Below are 19,466 nucleotides of genomic sequence, written 5' to 3' on the forward strand. Positions count from 1 at the left end.
TGCTCTTGTTTAGTAAACAAACTCACGCCCTTTTTGTCAGCTGTCATCCGCCATCTTACATCGCAAACCTCAGTGCTACACTCTTTAGTTCAAAAATGGTGGCGGATAATTTAAAAAGAAAAATTATACAGCAGCCATCTCTCGACGCTAATTGCACAACATGGTGGCTATACATGATCGCTATACATAGTTTCTTATGAGACGCCCTTGGGATGCTTGCGCAAGATGGCGGTTATACAAGGCTCCTTATGAGACACCCTAGGGATGCTTGCGCAAAATGGTGGTTGCTCTTATGAGGCGGCTTAAGGATCCTTGCATAAGATGGCTAGAGATGCCCCCCACCCCTAAGGATGCTTGCGCAAGATGGCGGACGCAAGATGGCGGTTATACATAGCTCCTAATGAGACAGCCAGTACTCGATACAACATGTGATCAGAACATTGATTGATGTGTTCAGAACACAAAATAAGTGATCAAGACTAGAATCGAACACTGTACTCGATGTCGTTAGCTTCAACATGTGATTAAAACATTGTTTGGCGTGTTCAGAACACTACATAAGTAGAATCGAACGCTGTACAACATGTTAGGGGATACCTTTGTTCTAAGAAGATCAGATTGAAACATAACAAGACTAGAATTGAACACTGCACTCGATGTCGTTAACCTTAACATGTGAACAGAACATTGATTGATGTGTTCAGATCACTAAACAAGTAGAACCGAACACTGTACAACATGTTAGGGGATACCTTTGTTCTAAGAAGATCAGATTGAAACATAACAAGACTAGAATTGAACACAGCACTCGATATCGTTAATCTTAACATGTGATCAGAACATTGATTGATGTGTTCAGATCACTAAACAAGTAGAACCGAACACTGTACAACATGTTAGGGGATACCTTTGTTCTAAGAAGATCAGATTGGAACATAACAAGACTAGAATTGAACACTGCACTCGATGCAACATGTGATCAGAACATTGATTGATGTGTTCAGATCACTAAACAAGTAGAACCGAACACTGTACAACATGTTAGGGGATACCTTTGTTCTACGAAAATTAGATTGAAACATAACAAGACTAGAATCGAACACTGCACTCGATGTCGTTAACCTTAACATGTGATCCGATACAACATGTTAGGGATACCTTTGTTCTAAGAAAATTAGATTGAAGCATCGCAAGACTAGAATCGAACACTGTAAGAACATTGTTTGATGTGTTCAGAGCAAAAGTACAACTTCAATGATTTACCTAGTGTAAAACACACACTGTGCTCATATCGCATAGCTATCTCGCCTATCACTTGCCTAGTATGAAAATCAAAAACACACTGTGCACATATCGCATAGCTAACTCGGCAACACTTCAAATGATTTGCTTACTACGAAAATAAAAAATCTATACCGCGTAGCTAACTCGTTCATCGCACTGCTAAGACGCCTAGTAATTGCAAATACACTGATATATGTCATATGAAAAGCAAGAAGGCACACTGCGTAGCCAACTCGCTCGGGTCACTCGCTTAGTAATTGCAACACGACTAGAACCTTGATACACACACGGATAAGAATGTTGCGAGATACTACATACTTACATGTTTTTTAAAAAAATCTTGGGGGTGAAAGATCATAAATTATATGTACACATGTTGTCTCCTCGAAGTTGTAAGACGAAATAAACGCAGTACTGCGAGTTTCCGCTATAGCTGGCGAACGGAAGTAGCATGATATCTCAGCAAAAAAATACGCGTGAGCTTGCAAGTCAGACACGATGATGGATACCGCGATTCAAATCCTGGCAACTTATGCCGTCAGGAAGGGCATCCGGCGAGCATCTACCTGTAAATCCACGATTATCCTGTTAGAAAGAACAACTTGTTGTAAAACATTCTTAATCCTAGTTCTTTGACGTCAGGAAGAGCAACCGGTGAAAAACAATAGTGTATGATGTAAGAGGCTAGATACTGCCAGTTTTGTGTCAGGAACGGCAACTAGTCTTAAAACAAATTCTTGCGATTTAAAATCTTAGTTTTGCGTCAGGAAGGGCATCCGGCTGTAAAACAATAGTTCGTGATACAGTGATTTAAAATCTAAGAAGAGCATCTAGCTGTAAAACCCTGATTCTCGTGTTAGAAGTTGTAAAACAGATTCTTAATCCGAGTTCTTTGACGTCAGGAAGGGCAACCGGTCGAAAACAAGAGTGTATAATGTAAGAGGTTAGATACTGTCAGTTTTGCGTCAGGAAGGGCAACTAGTCTTAAAACAAATTCTTGCGATTTAAAATCTTAGTTTTGTGTCAGGAAGGCCATCCGGCTGTAAAACAATAGTTCACGATACAGCGATTTAAAATCTAAGAAGTGCACCTAGCTGCAAAAAAACCCGATTCTCGTGTTAGAAGTTGTAAAAGAGATTCTTAATCCAACTTCTTTGACGTCAGGAAGGGCAACCGGTCGAAAACAATAGCGTATGATGTAAGAGGCTACATACTGCCAGTTTTGCATCAGGAAGGGCAACTAGTCTTAAAACAAATTCTTGCGATTTAAAATCTTAGTTTTGCGTCAGGAAGGGCATCCGGCTGTAAAACAATAGTTCGTGATACAGCGATTTAAAATCTAAGAAGTGCATCTAGCTGTAAAACCCCGATTCTCGTGTTAAAAAGAACATCTAGTTGTAAAAGGGATACTTAATCCAAGTTATTTGACGTCAGGAAGGGCAACCGGTCGAAAACAATAGCGTATGATGTAAGAGGCTAGATACTGCTTTTTAAAATCCTAGAAGGGCATCCTGTTGTAAAAGGGATTCTTGTGATTTAAAATCTCGCGTCAGGAAGGGCAACCGGTCGTAAAACAAATTCTTGCGATTTAAACTCCTGCGTCAGGAGGAGGCACTCGGCTTTAAAACATATTTTTAATCCCGGCCCTGCTACGTTAGGAACCACATCTAGCTGTAAAAACAGGAGCTTCAAACATTTACAGTTTTAAGCTTTATGAACGGGTTATGGGTTACATTTTTTGTTCTACTGCATAGAACACTATCTTTGAAGTTGTATCGGCGCAGTCATTCAGAGCGAGTGAGGAATGCATGTGTTGGCTGAAATTGTACACTCGGCTTCCGGCTACACTAACCTTGAACGAAGACACTGCATGCTGATGAGCGACTTGTAACTCACGTAGCCCGTGTAAGCTCCTAACATAAATTATCATGATTGTACGGAGAGGTTAAAACACACACAGTGCTAGCATATAGCCCCCCTCCTATAGAAAGAGCCTGCACGGCGCCGGCATGTAGGCTACTCCTGTTGAAGGAGCCTGTACAAGTTTTAACACCCTTCTATCAACAGCCCTTACTTAATACTAGCTTTTTTTGCACACCCTCGATACTGCCTAAGAATGTAATATACTACCGTAGGGAGAGGGTAAAACTCGGTGCCAGCACATAGCCTACTCCTAGCGAAGAAGCCTGCACACAGCTTAACGCCTCCATCCGACAAATGAATCACCCTCAACAATCTTGTACTCACAATCAGTTTCGGGGAAGCCTGCACAAGGTTTAACACCCCCATCAACAGCCCTTACTTAATGCTGGCTTTTTGCACGCCCTCAGCCTGCACACAGCTTATCACCTCCATCCGACAGATGAATCACTATCAAGATCTTGTACTCACAATTATTTTCGAAGGAGTCTGCACAAGGTTTAACGTCCCCATCAACAACCCTTACTTAATGCTGGCTCTTTGCACGCCCTCGAAACTACCTGAGAATGTAATATGCAACAGTAGGATCACCCCCATCCGACAAATGAATCACACTCAACACGGGTTTTACAGCTAGATGCTCTTCTTAGATATTAAATCGCTGTACCACGAACTATTGTTTTACAGCCGGATGCCCTTCCTGACGCAAAACAAAGATTTTAAATCGCAAGAATTAGTTGTAAGACTAGTTGCCCTTCCTGATGCAAAACTGGCAGTATCTAGCCTCTTACATCATACACTATTGTTTTCGACCGGTTGCCCTTCCTGACGTCAAAGAACTTGGATTAAGAATCTCTTTTACAACTTCTAACACGAGAATCGGGGTTTTACAGCTAGATGCACTTCTTAGATTATAAATCGCTGTATCGTGAACTATTGTTTTACAGCCGGATGGCCTTCCTGACACAAAACTAAGATTTTATATCGCAAGAATTTGTATTAAGACTAGTTGCCCTTCCTGACGCAAAACTGGCAATATCTAGCCTCTTACATCATACACTATTGTTTTCGACCGGTTGCCCTTCCTGACGTCAAAGAACTAGGATTAAGTATGTTTTACAACTTCTAACACGAGAATCGGGGATTTACAGCTAGATGCACTTCTTAGATTTTAAATCGCTGTATCGTGAACTATTGTTTTACAGCCGGATGCCCTTCCTGACGCAAAACTAAGATTTTAAATCGCAAGAATTTGTTTTAAGACTAGTTGCCTTTCCTGACGCAAAACTGGCAGTATCTAGCCTCTTACATCATACACTATTGTTTTCGACCGGTTGCCCTTCCTGACGTCAAAGAACTAGGATTAAGAATGTTTTACAATTTCTAACACGAGAATCGGGGATTTACAGCTAGATGCTCTTCTTAGATTTTAAATCGCTGTATCGCGAAGTATTGTTCTACAGCCGGATGCCCTTCCTGACGCAAAACTAAGATTTTAAATCGCAAGAATTTGTTTTAAGACTAGTTGCCCTTCCTGACGCAAAACTATCAGTATCTAGCCTCTTACATCATACACTATTGTTTTCGACCGGTTGCCCTTCCTGACGTCAAAGAACTTGGATTAAGAATCTCTTTTACAACTTCTAACACGAGAATCGGGGTTTTACAGCTAGATGCACTTCTTAGATTTTAAATCGCTGTATCGTGAACTATTGTTTTACAGCCGGATGGCCTTCCTGACGCAAAACTAAGATTTTAAATCGCAAGAATTTGTTTTAAGACTAGTTGCCCTTCCAGACGCAAAACTGGCAGTATCTAACCTCTTACATCATACACTATTGTTTTCGACCGGCTGCCCTTCCTGACGTCAAAGAACTCGGATTAAGAATCTGTTTTACAACTTCTAACACGAGAATCAGGGTTTTACAGCTAGATGCTCTTCTTAGATTTTAAATCACTGTATCACGAACTATTGTTTTACAGCCGGATGCCCTTCCTGACGCAAAACTAAGATTTTAAATCGCAAGAATTTGTTTTAAGACTAGTTGCCCTTCCTGACGCATAACTGGCAGTATCTAGCCTCTTACATCATACACTATTGTTTTCGACCGGTTGCCCTTCCTGACGTCAAAGAACTCGGATTAAGAATCTGTTTTTCAACTTCTAACACGAGAATCGGGGATTTACAGCTAGATGCTCTTCTTAGATTTTAAATCGCTCTACCATAAACTATTGTTTTACAGCCGGATGCCCTTCCTGACGCAAAACTAAGATTTTAAATCAGAAGAATTTGTTTTAGGACTAGTAGCCCTTCCTGACGCAAAACTGGCAGTATCTAGCCTCTTACATCATACACTATTGTTTTCGATCGGTTGCCCTCCCTGACGTCAAAGAACTGGGATTAAGAATGTTTTACAACAAGTTGTTCTTTCTAACATGAGAATCGGGGATTTACAGCTAGATGCTCGCCAGATGCCCTTCCTGACGGCATAAGTTGCCAGGATTTGAATCGCGGTATCCATCATTGTGTCTGACTTGCAAGCTCACGCTTATTTTTTTTGCTGAGATATCATGCTACTTCCGTTCGCCAGCTAGAGCGGAAACTCGCAGTACTGCGTTTATTTCGTCTTACAACTTGGAGGAGACAACATGTGTACATATAATTTATGATCTTTCACCCCCCAATATTAAAAAAAAAACATGTAATTATGTAGTATCTCGCAACATTCTTATCCGTGTGTGTATCAGGGTTCTAGTCGTGTTGCAATTACTAAGCGAGTGACCCGAGCGAGTTGGCTACGCAGTGTGCTTTCTTGATTTTCGTATGAGATGTATCAGTGTAATCGCAATTACTAAGCGTCTTAGCAGTGCGATGAACGAGTTAGCTACGCGGTATACATTTTTTATTTTCGTACTAAGCAAATCATTTGAAGTGTTGCCTAGTTAGCTATGCGATATGTGCACAGTGTGTTTTTGATTTTCATACTAGGCAAGTGATAGGCGAGATAGCTATGCGATATGTGCACAGTGTGTGTTTTACACTAGGTAAATCATTGAAGTTGTACGTTTGCTCTGAACACATCAAACAATGTTCTTACAGTGTTCGATTCTAGTCTTGCTATGCTTCAAACTAATTTTTTAGAACAAAGGTAACCCCTAACATGTTGTATCGGATCACATGTTAAGGTTAACGACATCGAGTGCAGTGTTCGATTCTAGTCTTGTTATGTTTCAATCTAATTTTCGTAGAACAAAGGTATCCCCTAACATGTTGTACAGTGTTCGGTTCTACTTGTTTAGTGATCTGAACACATCAATCAATGTTCTGATCACATGTTGCATCGAGTGCAGTGTTCAATTCTAGTCTTGTTATGTTTCAATCTGATCTTCTTAGAACAAAGGTATCCCCTAACATGTTGTACAGTGTTCGGTTCTACTTGTTTAGTGATCTGAACACATCAATCAATGTTCTGATCACATGTTAAGGTTAACGATATCGAGTGCTGTGTTCAATTCTAGTCTTGTTATGTTTCAATCTGATCTTCTTAGAACAAAGGTATCCCCTAACATGTTGTACAGTGTTCGGTTCTACTTGTTTAGTGATCTGAACACATCAATCAATGTTCTGATCACAAGTTAAGGTTAACGACATGGAGTGCAGTGTTCGATTCTTGTCTTGTTATGTTTCAATCTAATTTTCTTAGAACAAAGGTATCCCCTAACATGTTGTACAGTGTTCGGTTCTACTTGTTTAGTGATCTGAACTCATCAATCAATGTTCTGTTCACATGTTAAGGTTAACGACATCGAGGGCAGTGTTCAATTCTAGTCTTGTTATGTTTCAATCTGAACTTCTTAGAACATAGGTATCACCTTACATGTTGTACAGCGTTCGATTCTACTTATGTAGTGTTCTGAACACACCAAACAATGTTTTAATCACATGTTGAAGTTAATGACATCGAGTACAGTGTTCGATTCTAGTCTGGATCACTTATTTTGTGTTCTGAACATATCAATCAATGTTCTGATCACATGTTGTATCGAGTACTGGCTGTCTCATATGGAGCTATGTATAACCGCCATCTTGCGTCCGCCATCTTGCGCAACCATCCTTAGGGGTGGGGGGCGTTTCTAGCCATCTTATGCAAGGATTCTTAAGCCGCCTCATAAGAGCAACCACCATTTTGCGCAAGCATCCCTAGGGTGTCTCATAAGGAGCCTTGTATAACCGCCATCTTGCGCAAGCATCCCAAGGGAGTCTCATAAGAAACTATGTATAGCGATCATCTCGCATAAGCACCTTTAAGGAGTCATGTATAGCCACCATCTTGTGCAATTAGCGTCGAGAGATGGCTGCTGTAGAATTTTTCTTTTTAAATTATCCGCCACCATTTTTCAACTAAAGAGTGTAGCACTGAGGTTTGCGATGTAAGATGGCGGATGACAGCTGACAAAAAGCGCGTGAGTTTGTTTACTAAACAAGAGCACGTGAGATTTGCCGCCACCACAGTTCAACTAAAGATGGCAACACGGTGCTTTCTTGATTAAAGATGGCGGATGACAGCTAACAGAACTTTTCAAATTACCCGCTACTACAGAGAGCAGCACGGTGCTCTGTGGATTAAAGATGGCGGATGACAGCTGACGAAATTACCCGCAGCACAGTGCTCTATTGATTAGAGATGGCGGACGACAGCTGTCAAAAAAGCACGTGGCTTTGTTTACTAAACAAGAGCACGTGGAATTTGCCGCCACCACATTTCAAAGGTATCTAGGTAAAGAGTACAGCACTGAGGTTCGTGATGCAAGATGGCGGATGACAGCTGTTACGTACCACATTTCAAAGGTAAGTAGCTAAAGAGGGCAGCACGGTGCTCTCTGGATTCAAGATGGTGGTTGACAGCTGCACGTGGATTTGTTTCCAAACAAGAGCACGTGGAATTTTCCGCCACTACATTTCAAGCTAAAGAGTGCAGCACTGAGGTTTGCGAGGCAAGATGGCGGATGACAGCTGTGACGTACCACATTTCTAAGGTAAGTAGCTAAAGAGGGCAGCACGGTGCTCTATGGATTAAAGATGGCGGATGACATCTGCACGTGGATTTGTTTATCTCACGCTAGTGAGGTTAAGTTGGTAGCACTAAGGTTTAGGCCCGCCAAGATGGCAGCACTGCCGATGACAGGTGACGAATTTTACATCTACTACGTTAAAGAGGGCAGCACAGTGCTCTCTAGTTTAAAGATGGCGGATGACAGCTGTCAAAAAGCACGTGGCTTTGTTTACCACATGCTAATTAGGTTAAGTTGGTACTACTGAGGTTTAGGCCCGTCAAGATGGCAGTACTGAGGTTAGCGATGCGTTGTTGTCTGTCAAAAAGCACGTGGCTGTCAAAAACACGTGGCTTTGTTTACCTCGCACTAGGGATGTTAAGTTGGTACTACTGAGGTTTAGGCCCGTCAAGATGGCAGTACTGAGGTTAGCGATGCGTTGTTGTCTGTCAAAAACACGTGGCTTTGTTTACCTCGCGCTAGTTAGGTTAAGTTGGCACTACTGATGTTTAGGCCCGTCAAGATGGCAGCAGTGAGGTTAGCGATGCGTTGTTGTCGATGACAGCTGTCCAAAAGCACGTGGCTTTGTTTACAAATTCAAATCTCCCGCCAAAATTCAAATTTCCCGCCAGAATTCAGATTTCCCGCGGGAGGAGGCGGCCGAATCCCTGTATTATACTACTAGTGGAATTAATAGAAAACTTAGAGATTCCCCTCAGCAACATAGCCAAAGGGTGAGGCAAGCTACTGAACCCAGGTGACATAGCAGGTAACGGCCTAGGGGGTGAAGAAGCTTCAGAGACAGCATTTAAAAAGAATGGTGGAATGGTTGTCCGACGCTCTGGTTCATTTCCTATTGGGGCAGAATTTTGTTGCGTAGCTGCAGATTTTCTGCTTTCTACATTCTTGGTAGAAACCTCCGCACTTACGATGTTTATCGCAGGGGCTAGGTCATTTTTGGGCGTAGCTGCCTCAGTCAACAATTGAAGAACTTTATTTGACAATTCAGACAGGTGTTCAACAAGGTTACTAGCCTCCTTGGATTGGTCTTCTTTTAACTTGAGAGACAATAGGTCTCTAACTCTATTGTCAAAGTGAAAAAAATATTGCCTGTACTCTCTTAAGTTGATTGGGAGATAGATCACTCACTTCAAAAAACTAACTACGGATGCTAACTCGGTGGTGTTGTCGGTGTTAGTGGAGAGAGCCTCATCAATATCCTTCTCTCCCAAAGTTGGGATACTCTTTAAGCTTGGTTGTATCTGCCGCACCAGTGCCTCCAGATTGAACATACCTAATAAGTAATTCATAAATCAATTCCTCCTTGCGCAAGTAGCCGGGATGGAGGACTTCGCCAGGGCCGTACATGATGAAAGAAATTTACAAAATTGGAATAGGAAGAAAAGAAATTTTCAGCGACTGAGATAATTCTTAGAGTTCGAAACGGATTCTATGTTTAGCCGTCAAAAGGGGCTTTATTGAGACCCATTCAACGACGCCCTGCTACCACTTGTTCCGTGGTATTTGCGGATCGCAGAGGTGAAGGGAAGTGCCTTGATGAATGGGTCTAAATGCAATGTCAAGAATGAAATTTTGAAACTTTAACTGTAGGTTATATTTTTAAACATCTTAAGCTTAACAATTTTTACAGGTACAAGTTGCGATCACTAAACAAGTCTAGGAAAGACAAGATTAGTGGTATAAACAGGTCGTGGGCTTCAAGCCCTCACTTTACTTTTCCTGATCTCCTAGCTCAAATTTACGAAAGAGCACAAATTAATACAAGGGCAGAAATCCCCTAATGTATGGAGCACTTGCAATATCTGGCCTCCCAGATGCACTTTAACAACACTTGAAAAAGAGCTAACGTGCTCTCAGTTTTCCAAGCCTACACAAGGCACTGTTCAAAAATAAAAATCTAATTACACAGAGGTATCTAGTACCCAAAAAACTGGGTCTTAGAGAAAAGGAACAGGTTAAGTAAACGGCCCGAGTACAATTTGAATGGAGTCGAAGACTGACCTCCAAAAAAATTTTAAACCTATAGGGAGCTTGCCTGACGAAACAGGGGCTATTCCTAAACTACTGAGGTAGCACGCATGGAAATCACCTCAATACATTGAAGAAACGAAAACGTGGCATCTCAAACCAAGATGAAGGGGTCTCGAGAGGGTACATCACTCTCTACTCCGATTTACAGTTAAAGATTTTAAGAAATTTTTACATTAGCCGGCAGAAGTTACATTTTTAGAAAAGTGGGTTACATAGTCGATGAGTCAGACCTTTCCCTCGGGTTACACTGCGGAGCTAGCAAGAAAGAAAGATTTTATGTGGCCATTACCTTGTCGCACAGAATCAGTGACAATGAGTGAATGTGTTATAATAGGGCAAGTTTTAAAATACGTATATTCCCTGAATGTACCTCCCTATTACTCTTCCAAACAAATTTCCTAACTTATACGTACCACTGCGGTTTAAATGAAGGCCATCTGAGCGCAGATCCCTATCTCCTACCCACCCATTAAGATCTAGAAATTTCACTCCCAGTTTCCCACATACCCACTCCATAGTCTCATTTAAATCCCCAATCACCCTCCAGTCAGTATCCCTTCTACACAGTATTCCACTAATAACAATCTCCGCTTTCTTAAACTTCACCCGTGCTGCATTTACCAGATCCCACACATCTCCAACTATGTTGGTACTTATATCAGCTTGCCTTACGTTGTTGGTACCAACGTGAAACACTACCACCTTCTCCTTCCCCTCCTCCCTCTCTTCTACTTTCCTCAACATCTGCCTCAACCTAATTCCTGGTACCCTTTCCTCCACACACTTTCCCCACGTGTCTAACGATGGAATCCCTCATGACCAGAGCCTCAATCCTACCCACCTCGTTTGATCCCCTCCCCTCCTGGTCAGCCCTATTTTTCCTGATAGCTGCAGAAGCTACTTCCTCCTCCCCTTTCTCCTTCCCATGACCCTGTTCCACCTGTCTTTTCCTATCCTCTACTCTACATTTTCCTTTCCTACCTTTTCCCTTCCTCCTACTTCCACACATCTCAGCAGCAGTTCCCTGTCCCTCATCTTCCCTCTGTTGTTCTACCTGGAGTGACCCGTACCGATTTCGCACAGACACCTGTCCTGAATTCTGATCCTGAATAGAGCCCTTAGCCTGCCATCTCCTTCCCCTTAGAACATTAGACAACCTGTCTTCTACAACTCCTCCCTTTCCTTCCCCTCCCTCTTGTACACCTACAGTAACCTGTACATTGCTTGAGGGAGTCCTATCTTCCTTCCTGTCTTCTGTGAGAATCCTAATTACCTCCCTCCCTCAAACTTTCCAACTCCTCCCTCATACCCCTCATTGTTGGTTCCCAGAAGCTCCTACACAAGATCAATGATTCGATCATTCCTCCTCTACAAATAAATAATAGCACAATCCCGTACAGTAAAACAGTGAGAAATCTTGGGGTGACTATCACTGAAACTCTAAATTGGGCAAAACATATCAAAAACGTAGGTCAGAAGGTGTTTGCTACTCTGCACCCACTGAAATTAAATAAAGACATTATACCACTAAATATGCGGCAAAAAATAACACAGACCCTAATTCATCCTATCCTTGACTACTGTGTTGTTATCTTGGTAGATGCTACTAAAGAACAAACCAGGAAACTGCAGCGTATTATGAATTGTTGCATTAGATTCATTTCAACCTAAGGTATGATGTGCTTATTACTCTTTACAATCAAGCACTGCACTAGTAAAAACCTGATAAGGGACGTGAATGTCATATACTTGTATTAATACACAAACTTCCGTATAGTAACTCCCCCCAGTATATTTAATCTAAACTTCACTTCCTCTCTTCCTTCCAAAACCGTAACACTCGCTCGGGCTCCACTCTAGCTATTCCTCTTCACCACTTTTCTGTGTATAATAAATCTTCTATTGTGACCGGTTCCAGGCTTTGGAATTCCCTGCCAGTAAGTGTCAGGGGCATTGACTCTTTACCCAAATTTAAAATATCTTGCCGAGACTTCCTGTTGAGAGTTACCGATTGAAGTGTGTATTGTGTGCGTGTGATTGGTAATTGTAAAATTAAAAATTGTTTCTGTTAGTTTTATATAATATAAACGTAAGGATAGTTGATAAGTATGTGAAAGTGTCTGTGTGAGATAAAAAGAGGATTGAAGTAGCGAGCTAATAAGCTGCATATTGTGTGGGTGTGTAACTTAAGCTTAATTTAGGAAATAGTATAATTAGTATAATTAGTAATAGGCAACCTTAATATTATTTGTTGTATTGTGGTTAAGTGTAAGAGAGGACCGTGTGTCCTAACTTCGCCACATGAAAGAAGCCATAATAAATAAATAAATAAATAAATAAATAAATAAATAAATAAATAAATAAATAAATAAATAAATAAATAATAGAACGGTACTTAACGAGAGTCTGGGAAGATCCTACGCGTCATTCATTGAGTGCCAGCTTAAGAGATATAGGCCGTTGAGTCACTTTATGGTGCGATGAAAAGAAAGATTCTTCTTAAATGAAAGCCAGCTTAATGGAGGCGGGTTTACTTATGGGCAGAATGTTGTTGTGCAGCGTTTGAGCCAGTGTGTCATGTATTCACTTGAGTATTAGGTTACCTGAGCAGGATCTTCAAGCTGTTACTCCTCGATGTATGTTGAAGGTAATTATTTTGTCTACCAGGGAGATTTATGTATTTGAAGCGTCCGATTGTGTGTTTTACCCATGTGTTAGATTTTGTTACATTTGGTAATTCATTAGTGCTAGAATCCAGATTTTAGTCGTCCGATTTCAGTGAGGAATTATGTGAAGGGTGTAATTTGTGTCATGTAATTATGAGTTAATAGTTAGTGTGATTTATTTTTGTATCCATGACCGAAATGTTCTTGAGTAACATATATTAAATTACGGAGTTTGCGTTTTAATGACAGAGATTGCATTTTATTCTATTTGAATCCCACGGAGTTTTTTTAGACTTCATCGAAATGAAAAATGCATGTTTAATTTGTGTGACTACATGTGAGTGTTCTATACTCTCATGTGTGTTGAGAAATGATTTCGTTGTATGGGGGCTTCATTCTTACTTGTTTTTCCATTCCAGCTGGAGTTGTGTATATTTTAACTCGCCTCTCGTCTCTTCTGTACAGTTATTGCAGGACCTTCCACAAAAGCGATACGGTTAGCGATAAAAATTGCTTGTTTTTCTTATTCAGGATGAACTTTCCCGAAACTTTAGAAGTTTAATTCCATACATGTAAAACGTGATGGGTTTATTCTATTTAATATCTTGTCTTTATTGAAAAAGATTTCTTCAACCTTACGTTGTGGTCTGCCTAGCAATATTTGTAATTGTAGTTTCCTTGTCTTGACCATACTACTCAATCTGTGTTTTGCCATCACAAAAATAAAAGGTGTCATTTAAGTTAGATATGAATTTATTCAGCACGTACTGAGCACACCTGTGATCAGCTGAGTAGTTTGGGGCATGTTACCTTTGTGGTTTATATAAGGGGACAGTACAGGCGTTCTAAAGCAGAAACAGGTTCCCATAAGGATATTTCTGGAATCATTTATTAACAACGGGAGTATAGTGTATATCTGAGAGTTCAGAAGAGGCAGACGCGTTGAGTCAGCAGATGTTCAGATAGAGGAGGTGACCATTGCTAAAGAAGTATTAAAATTTATCTACGATATCAAAGAGATTTACAATGAGATACAAAATTTGAAAACTAAACAAGCAGCTCGAATTGATAAGATTTCTGGGATATACTAAAGGGAGTATGTTGGGATAAAGTAGTATATCTGAAGTACTTATTTGACTAGTGTTTTCGAGGAGATAAGCCCAACAAATAGAAAGTTCTAATAGTATGCTCTGCTTGTAAGGAAAGGGTAACAGACGTAAAGCTAAATTTATAGGCCAGTAATTTTGATATATGTTGCATGTAAGCTTTTAGAAAGCATTATTTCTGATTTTCTTTGACATGGCTGCCAAGATATTTGCACTCAGGCTCAACTTAAACGGCATCAAGTGGATAGTGTAATATTAGACCCTTAGGGCTTGATTTATATGAACTAAAATATATGAAATATGCATGCATTTATGACCTAAAAATGTAATTGATGTTTGCTTTTCCCCAGGTACAACAAGGTAATACATACTACAGCGGCAGTAGAATTTCAACTAATTAAAGACAAAGTGGATGAGATCGATCTGCTGATTGAAAAAGGCCAAACTAAACTAAACTGGAACTCACCAGGTACAACACCCTTCTTAGTAAGAATAAATGTGACCGTTCTGAATGATGTCTGGAATTATCATCTCTGAACATACTACGTGTGTAATACTTGAGACATTGTTGTCTACAATTTACGTTATATCGTAGAAATCGTTGTCTGCGGGAATTACTAAGTCCACTAAAATAATTTCGTTGTAGCCATGTGATAATCACCAGGTAAGCAAATATATTGGAGACGCTCTTCGAGTTAACTATTTCGGCAATGTACTGCTTCCAGTTTGGCAGTGATACCAAGCATGATTTGAAGAGATGTGTATTTGAGGGGAAAATATATACGTACATCTAAGTTTTGCACTTTCATGCCCTTCAGCGTTCAGTCTGCAAGCCACTTTTAATTGACAAAGCGCGTCGATAATCTGAAGAACATTTGGGGAAACACTAAGGTATTTCGATGTACACTTGAAAGGGAACATATTATACGCTGCAGAGGCCTCCAGCATGGGTCAAACACCTCAATTTGTGTGGTGAAATTATTACACGGCCTGAGCTATGAAGTGCAGTATCAAGAGATGTGAACGACTGACCGAAGAAATGATTGCCATCTACAAATTTTATTTCCTTCATTTGAATAGAATATAGTACGATCTTCCTTGTAGAAATAATATTTACTATGATTTAGACGTAGTTTAGCGTTCACTTCGCTTCAATCTTTATTTAGGTGAGAGTAGAAGAGTGAATGTCTGTGCAACCTTGTTATATGACGATATGATTTCTGAAATGTAATAAATTGTATTGAACTTAGGTTTCCTCATGCATTTCCTGTCATCATCTTACTTTGAAGACATTTAGCATTAGAATGAGGGATTTAATAATAAATTTGGATAACTTCAAATTTTAAGTCGGGAAAAACATTACCTATGAAAGTGTTTGGAGTTTATAAGTGAAACATTTTGTTGATAATTTTCCTATTGAGCGAATTAGTGCTCAACTGAACCGGCGGAATAAAAGCTATGGGATCATGACCATCTTCATGAATTTTTCGCAGGAAGATGATTTGTAGATTGATTTTAATGAGCTCGTATTGGATGATGAATGCATCCGTTAAAGAGTGATAATAATCGTTCTATAGGGCGCTCAACATACAATTAAATAAATGGGATTGATCGATTAGCCCAAATTTTTGCATATGGTAGTTGCAGAAATAATTTTTAGGTTATATTCTTCACGACACGGTCGACACTCGATAATTTACCACCAATTAATTTGAATCTTTCGACAATTTGAAGGTTTTCCCTGTCCCTTTAAAAATACTCGAAAAATTGAAAATGAATGTTATTTGGTCCCTTCGGTGATTTGAAGTTGCGGGAACGGCATATTACTCATCGAATTTGAAGTCGGTGATTACAGACCTGTCGTTTGTTTACATCGATAATGAGATGTACGAGTGAGTTCGCAGTATTTTTTCAACGTGTTACCGTACAGTTATATCTAATTTGTGTAATTTTCAAGGATCTAAATGAGTTCAAGAAAGAGCAAGTCGCTTTCCATAAGTGAAAAAGCGTGTGCTTCAAGATGGGCAAAGAAAAAGAGATATGTCGCCAAACAGTTCTTCAAATATCGCACCAACGGAAGTGCTCCAAGTGCGATTTAAAAAAGTCACATTTCCCCTTCTTGAGGAGTGCTTGCTGCAGTGGATTCGTCAGTGTAGAGGATATAAGGAATTGTCACGTCTTTTCTGCGGAGAGAGCGCGAGCGTGGATAATTCCGGATGGATTTATGAACGTTTCAATGGTAGTGGCCAAAGACGAAATCTCTGCCAACTGAGAATAACATTCCTTGAAACCACTCATTATAAGAACCACGGTGTTACAAAGGAATAAATTAGCTGCCCACAAGTTTTCGGTGAAACAGAAAACATAGACGAGACAGAGTTTTTAATGAATGGCTGAAATCGGTTAACAGCGAACTCTTTTTGTAGAACTACACCGTGCATAATAACCCACCACACTTGCACTACGTAAAATTATTATTCCACCCCGCACGACATCAAGACTGGACCAAGGCATTATTCGAAATGTTAAAAAGCTCTACCGCAGAGAATTTTTTTTCTCATGTGCTGCATAGGATTTGAAAAATAAGAGAAGGCGTACATAAGAGTTATGACTGATAAGGCCTCGAAAAATGTCAACCCTACCACCCTTTGTAACTGCTTGAGAAAGAGCGGTTTTAAACAAACCGGAAAAGGTAGAATAGTCATCAGAGCTACAAAAATTACGAATTATGACTTAAGGTGGGAACTTTACTTTTGAGGATTATGTTCCAGTTGACGATGAGATCGGTGTCCACGGAGCCCCAACCATTGGATTTGGCCTCTCTGGATGAGGACGAGGAAGATCAACCGCCAATTGAGCGAGGCACTAACCTACGCTCCTGCACCCTAAGAACAGACACGAGAGAAGGTTTCTTATCAGCTCTCACCAATTTCATTGGACAATAATAGATGGAAGTCGCTCACTCAAAAGAAAATTACGGATTTTTCAAAATGAATATTTGTGTATAATTGTAAGAAAGGTGTCAAATGAGAAACACGAATTATAACCAAAAGTTTGTTTGCTTGAATTTCTTGCTCCCTCCCACTTAGTTATTTGAACTTTTATTATTTTTAACTCTCCCTTAATTGAACGTTTCCTCCGGCCCTTGAGATTCAAATTACCCCAGTCGACTGTAATTTTTAACGTGATGCAAGAGGATGAAATAATATATTAGTGCTACACAGTGAATTCTACTGTATTCAGTCACGCGCTAAATAAGTCTAGGACACGTAAATTTGAAGGGTATTTGATCATGAAGTTATTCAATAGATTATTTAAATTTTCGAAGGGTTGATAATCCGCATTATATATAAATGAGACTGGGAATACCGTAAACTGAAGTGTACCTTGTGTGTGCATGGTGCGGGTCATGTGTGATGATAACTGATGTACACTGACTGACAGAGCAAATGCAACACCAAGAAGGAGTGGTCAGAACTTTATGCCAATTGCAGGGTAGACTGACGTCACTGAGGTATGCTCATGATGTGAAATGCGCCGCTGTGCTGCGCACGTAGCGAACGATAAAAGGGACACGGCGTTGGCGAATGGCCCAGTTCGTACTGTGATTTCTCAGCCGACAGTCATTGTAGAACGTGTTGTCGTGTGCCACAGGACACGTGTATAGCTAAGAGTGCCAGGCCGCCGTCAACGGAGGCATTTCCAGCAGACAGACGACTTTACGAGGGGTATGGTGATCGGGCTGAGAAGGGCAGGTTGGTCGCTTCGTCAAATCGCAGCCGATACCCATAGGGATGTGTCCATGGTGCAGCGCCTGTGGCGAAGATGGTTGGCGCAGGGACATATGGCACGTGCGAGGGGTCCAGGCGCAGCCCGAGTGACGTCAGCACGCGAGGATCGGCGCATCCACCGCCAAGCGGTGGCAGCCCCGCACGCCACGTCAACCGCCATTCTTCAGCATATGCAAGACACCCTGGCTGTTCCAATATCGACCAGAACAATTTCCCGTCGATTGGTTGAAGGAGGCCTGCACTCCCGGCGTCCGCTCAGAAGACTACCATTGACTCCACAGCATAGACGTGCACGCCTGGCATGGTGCCGGGCTAGAGCGACTTGGATGAGGGAATGGCGGAACGTCGTGTTCTCCGATGAGTCACGCTTCTGTTCTGTCAGTGATAGTCACCGCAGACGAGTGTGGCGTCGGCGTGGAGAAAGGTCAAATCCGGCAGTAACTGTGGAGCGCCCTACCGCTAGACAACGCGGCATCATGTTTTGGGGCGCTATTGCGTATGATTCCACGTCACCTCTAGTGCGTATTCAAGGCACGTTAAATGCCCACCGCTACGTGCAGCATGTGCTGCGGCCGGTGGCACTCCCGTACCTTCAGGGGCTGCCCAATGCTCTGTTTCAGCAGGATAATGCCCGCCCACACACTGCTCGCATCTCCCAACAGGCTCTACGAGGTGTACAGATGCTTCCGTGGCCAGCGTACTCTCCGGATCTCTCACCAATCGAACACGTGTGGGATCTCATTGGACGCCGTTTGCAAACTCTGCCCCAGCCTCGTACGGACGACCAACTGTGGCAAATGGTTGACAGAGAATGGAGAACCATCCCTCAGGACACCATCCGCACTCTTATTGACTCTGTACCTCGACGTGTTTCTGCGTGCATCGCCGCTCGCGGTGGTCCTACATCCTACTGAGTCGATGCCGTGCGCATTGTGTAACCTGCATATCGGTTTGAAATAAACATCAATTATTCGTCCGTGCCGTCTCTGTTTTTATCCCCAACTTTCATCCCTTTCGAACCATTGCTTCTTGGTGTTGCATTTGCTCTGTCAGTCAGTGTATATATTTGTGTTATTTTTACCATGTGATATTTACCATTGGGATTTCTTCACTTCACGTGTGTTGTCTCATGGATCAGATAGCTGTGGAATATTCGAATTTCTGAAGCGCTGAAAGGAATTATGTTTGTGCTATTTGTTCATGAAATTTACAGTGCTATAATAGGATTTCGAATGAAGGAAAGGTATCACGTTAAACTGAGGATCGTAATTTAGTTTAGTGAAAAGGGTAAACCAACGAAATTGTGGCATTCCTGTAAATAAAGAAAACTGCAACAAGTTAAAGGAATTTAAATGAAAATAGTAATAATCAACCAGTGACGTGATAATTATGAGTAGGTGATTAAAATATTGATATAGAAATGAAGGAATTTGACACCGTCACGCAGCAAAGAAAGACTGAAATTAATTATTAATTTATTAATTTGTCCATAAAAATAGAATTAATAAAATCAATCGAAAGAGTAAATATTAGTGATCAGCATTATCTCTGAAAGTAAAAATAATAATAATAATGATATTATGAATTTACCTGAT

General features: G+C 41.0%; 1 protein-coding gene across 1 annotated transcript in view; it reads left to right on the plus strand.

Moving 5' to 3' along the window:
* Positions 1-19,466, plus strand: part of LOC136863901 (dynein beta chain, ciliary-like) — a 5,220,903-nt gene that overhangs the window by 1,087,639 nt on the left and 4,113,798 nt on the right. Inside the window, exon 15 of the mRNA XM_068226514.1 lies at positions 14,431-14,549. Coding sequence (XP_068082615.1) covers positions 14,431-14,549 — 119 coding nt within the window. The remainder of the gene's footprint in view (positions 1-14,430; positions 14,550-19,466) is intronic.

The sequence above is a fragment of the Anabrus simplex genome, chromosome 2, assembly GCF_040414725.1.
Source record: "Anabrus simplex isolate iqAnaSimp1 chromosome 2, ASM4041472v1, whole genome shotgun sequence".
NCBI classification, from domain to species: domain Eukaryota; kingdom Metazoa; phylum Arthropoda; class Insecta; order Orthoptera; family Tettigoniidae; genus Anabrus; species Anabrus simplex.